At 39.3% G+C, this 3,528-nt stretch overlaps 1 protein-coding gene across 1 annotated transcript; it reads right to left on the bottom strand.

The window, feature by feature from the left end:
- Positions 1–1,784: 1,784 nt before the first annotated feature.
- On the bottom strand, positions 1,785–3,528 carry LOC129761731 (uncharacterized). The gene is made up of 2 exons (XM_055759472.1): positions 2,548–3,528; positions 1,785–2,218 (listed from the first exon to the last, which is right to left on the bottom strand). The coding sequence occupies exons 1-2, from the start codon at positions 3,222–3,224 to the stop codon at positions 2,152–2,154; spliced, it is 744 nt and encodes a 247-aa protein (XP_055615447.1). The 5' UTR covers positions 3,225–3,528; the 3' UTR covers positions 1,785–2,151.

The raw sequence follows: 3,528 nt of genomic DNA, 5'->3' as shown, positions 1-3,528 counted from the left end.
GTCGTCATACTTCAATTCCTTTGCTGAATTTTTAGAGACCCCCAACATAACCAGTAAGCTACCACTACAGATGTTCGACATCGCAAATTGGAACATTCCGGAGTGGATAGATTTTGCTGACCCACAGTTCAATCAACCTGCTAAAATAGACATTCTCTTTGGCATACTTGAGTGGGACAAGATGATTCTAAGCAAAACATACAAAATTGGAGATGGGCTGCCTACTTTGAGACAAACTGTCTTTGGATGGGTGGCCGGCGGCCAAGTATCTCAACGCGGCAGCTACCCAGTGTTGCAGGCATTACCAGTGACGAATGAGCAACTCGACGAACAGCTTTCGAAATTTTGGCATCTTGAAAATTACAGTTCTAAACAAGTTTGGTCGTCTGAAGAGTTAGCCGCTGAAGATCATTTCGTGTCCACTCATCGCCGCGACAAACATGGTCGTTACATCGTGTCATTGCCGTTTAAAAATCCAGACGTAGAATTGGGAGATTCCAGTCATATCGCACATCGTAGATTTCTAAGGCTCGAAGCTCGTCTCGTCAAAGATCAACAATTGTACAACGATTATAAAGAATTTATGCAGGAGTACATGGACATGGGCCATATGAAACGTGTTGGCACCTACAATCCAGCAGATCCAGTACCAGAAGCTTGCTATTTTATGCCCCATCATGCTGTCGTTCGGCCGGAAAGCAGTACAACGAAAGTAAGGATAGTTTTCGATGCCTCTGCGAAAACGAGTAATGGACAGTCGCTGGAACGGAACGAGTATCGACATCAGCTTGAACAAATGAATTGTATCCGTATCGATCGCTGCGTACTTCCGTTGGCTAAAACAAACTGGATCCAGTTGATAGGATTCTGTGATGCGTCGCAGAAAGGCTATGGGGCCTGCCTATATGTTAGGTCAAGAAACGAGGAAGGTGAAATCTTTGGTGACCGGAAAAAATCGCCAAGTAAAAGAAAAAAGCAGAAACAACCGCAGAGAAAAAAGCTTTATATCATGCAAGCCTATTAGAAATAGACTGATGTGAAAAATCGTGGTCAACGAATGAAGCACACGCTGAAAAAACATTATGGGTATAATTTCTGCACGGCAGAAAGCGCAATTTTTATTATTAATTTATTTCAAACGAAAAAAAATACAATGTTGGTTTGTTCATGTAGCAGATTTTCTATATGGAAAAATCGTTTAGCGCGTAATCTTAATATTAGAAAATTAGAAGTGTGGAGTAATATTTATATTATTGTTATTAGTAAATTGTAATACTTATTTATCGTAGTGAAATTTCTTCTGAGGCTCATGTAATGGGGACGAAGTCCCCATTTAACGAGGATTAGGAATCGAGGCGGCCCATGCCGCCAAGATGACGCAATCCGAGTCCACCGCCGACCCGCCGTCGGAAGCGGCGGTGTCTCGCAAGCAAACCTGTGTTCCACTGATTGCCCGGTTAGTTTGAAACATAGGATACGATCCTTTAGCAATGTCCGACCGAGCTTTAGCGAGCGTCGGACGGCATACGTTCACCTAGTACATGACGTTTGCCCGGTATCTTTTTTCTTTGAAATATTCATTGCAGGTCAAAACACGGAACAAAACAGGATAACAGGAAGTACTAAATGAGAACATGATCTTATGTCGTTTTGAGTTTGGGTTAAGATGATGGTTTCGGTACATTACATTGTACATTTTAGTACATTGGCTAATCGATCATGAGTTATGAGTTATTAAAGGAATATGAAGTGTCACGTAAAATAAAATTATAGATATCATTCATATGTTTTTATTTTTGCGAAGAACAATGTAATATTTCCTCATATCGAAAATTCATTAAAAGTCCATTGTAATAGTTGATAAAGAGGAATATTAATTATTGTATATTAGCTATTTTCCTTAAATAAGATAACTTGTCCTTTGTTCCATGATATTTTTCTACTGAACTGGCTACAATCGCGTAAAGTTTCCTGTATTTCCTTTTAGTAGGCTCCAGTTGGTTAGTTTCAGAGTTCACTAATGTAAGCTTGTGACAAGCTAAATCTCGTCTCAATCCATCGAAAAGGGTCCACACACTTGGGTGACTGCAATGAAATATAGAATTGAGGGCATTGTGAAATCCTTCGCAACTATTAGTAGTCCTTGGTGATTCATTGAGAGCTGTATCGTAGTGGTTCCATGTTCGAGGATGAAATAGTGGACCTCTTCCGGCAGCACCTTGTATATAAGTTGAAAAAAAATAGGACAGAACTTCGTTGAATCTGTCTTCATCAGGAAAAGTACTAGCAAGGCTTTTGAAAATATCTTGTACGTCTTCTTTTGGAACGAACGACAATGCTGCCAATGACTTCAACTTCAATCTTGTATCAATATTTGATTCATATTCCGATTTTAGGCCAACTGCATTAATTTTTCTTATAATGCTCTGGCACAAATGAAAATAACAACCTTTAATTTCGGTTTCCGGGAAAACAATTCTCGCAGCATTCATACAAGCCTTTTCAAAATCCAGAAGTATCCTCTCAGGAGCCATATCCGGAACTAACCTTTTTAAAATATTAAACATCTCCAAGTACGTTTGTTCATTTTTCTTCGTCAGCAGTATATACACACATGGTGGATACGAATTTCCTACTTTGGCATGGACTGTATAGAGTTGGTAAAACATATTTGGTGCTTTGTCAAATGTTCCGTCGCCGAATAGTGTGTCTTGACTTAATTTGCCCATTAAATCTCGATCTCCTAATATTAAAATTCGATTTGAACCGTCTAATACCGAGTCGTGTAATACAAGATCCCTGTATTTCTCAGGAATTGCAAAATCTGCCGTGGGTGGATTTGGCAAGTGCTTCATTACTCGGTGGTTTCGAAGAGTTCTAGCAAGGGAAGATTGCTTTGGCAGATAAGCAATTACATCCGTGCTTAGTTTTGACAATGTCTCTCCAATAACATTGCGGGCGGTGGCATTTATTTCAGCCATGGCTTCTACCATTCGTCTTTTTGCGATGTTTGCTTCAGCTTTTTGAGGACAGGCATCATGACTGTGACTACTTGGCTCTTGTATAATGTCGTTGTTTCTTGTCTTCATACGGGAATGGCACTTCGATTGTCGATTTTCACGGCACTTCCATGTATCTATTCCATTTAATGTTTTAGCATACAGATACTCAAAACCGTTATAGATGAGAACTCGGTTGTCTTTCTGACTGGTCGAAAGCTCCATTGCTTATAAATCAAAAAAATTAAAAGTTAGATTCTTCGAACTTCTGATTATAAACAAAACCGAGACCGAAAGAACAAAACGTGTTTAACAATTTTCGATGCCTACTTGAGTATTGCTGCGAATGTGAGGGTAATTAAAAACATTATCTTTTTTTCCGTGCAGCAGTAATACCCATGCTGTTTTTTGAAAGTGTGCTTTATTCGATGACTACGATTTTTCACGTCAGTCTATTTCTAGTAGGCTTGTGTGACATAATGCTTTTTTCTCTACGGTTATTACTGTTGCTTTCATTTACTTACCGATT

This window comes from Toxorhynchites rutilus, chromosome 1 (genome assembly GCF_029784135.1).
Source record: "Toxorhynchites rutilus septentrionalis strain SRP chromosome 1, ASM2978413v1, whole genome shotgun sequence".
NCBI lineage: Eukaryota > Metazoa > Arthropoda > Insecta > Diptera > Culicidae > Toxorhynchites > Toxorhynchites rutilus.
This window is presented reverse-complemented; position numbering and strand designations above follow the sequence as displayed.

Excerpts from the sequence above, each read along its gene's own strand:
- LOC129761731 (XM_055759472.1), bottom strand. The coding sequence starts at position 3,224 with ATGGAGCTTTCGACCAGTCAGAAAGACAACCGAGTTCTCATCTATAAC. Across the intron at positions 2,219-2,547 it reads ATGTTTAATATTTTAAAAAG|GTGCTGCCGGAAGAGGTCCA; the intron begins GTTAGTTCCGGA and ends CTTATATACAAG.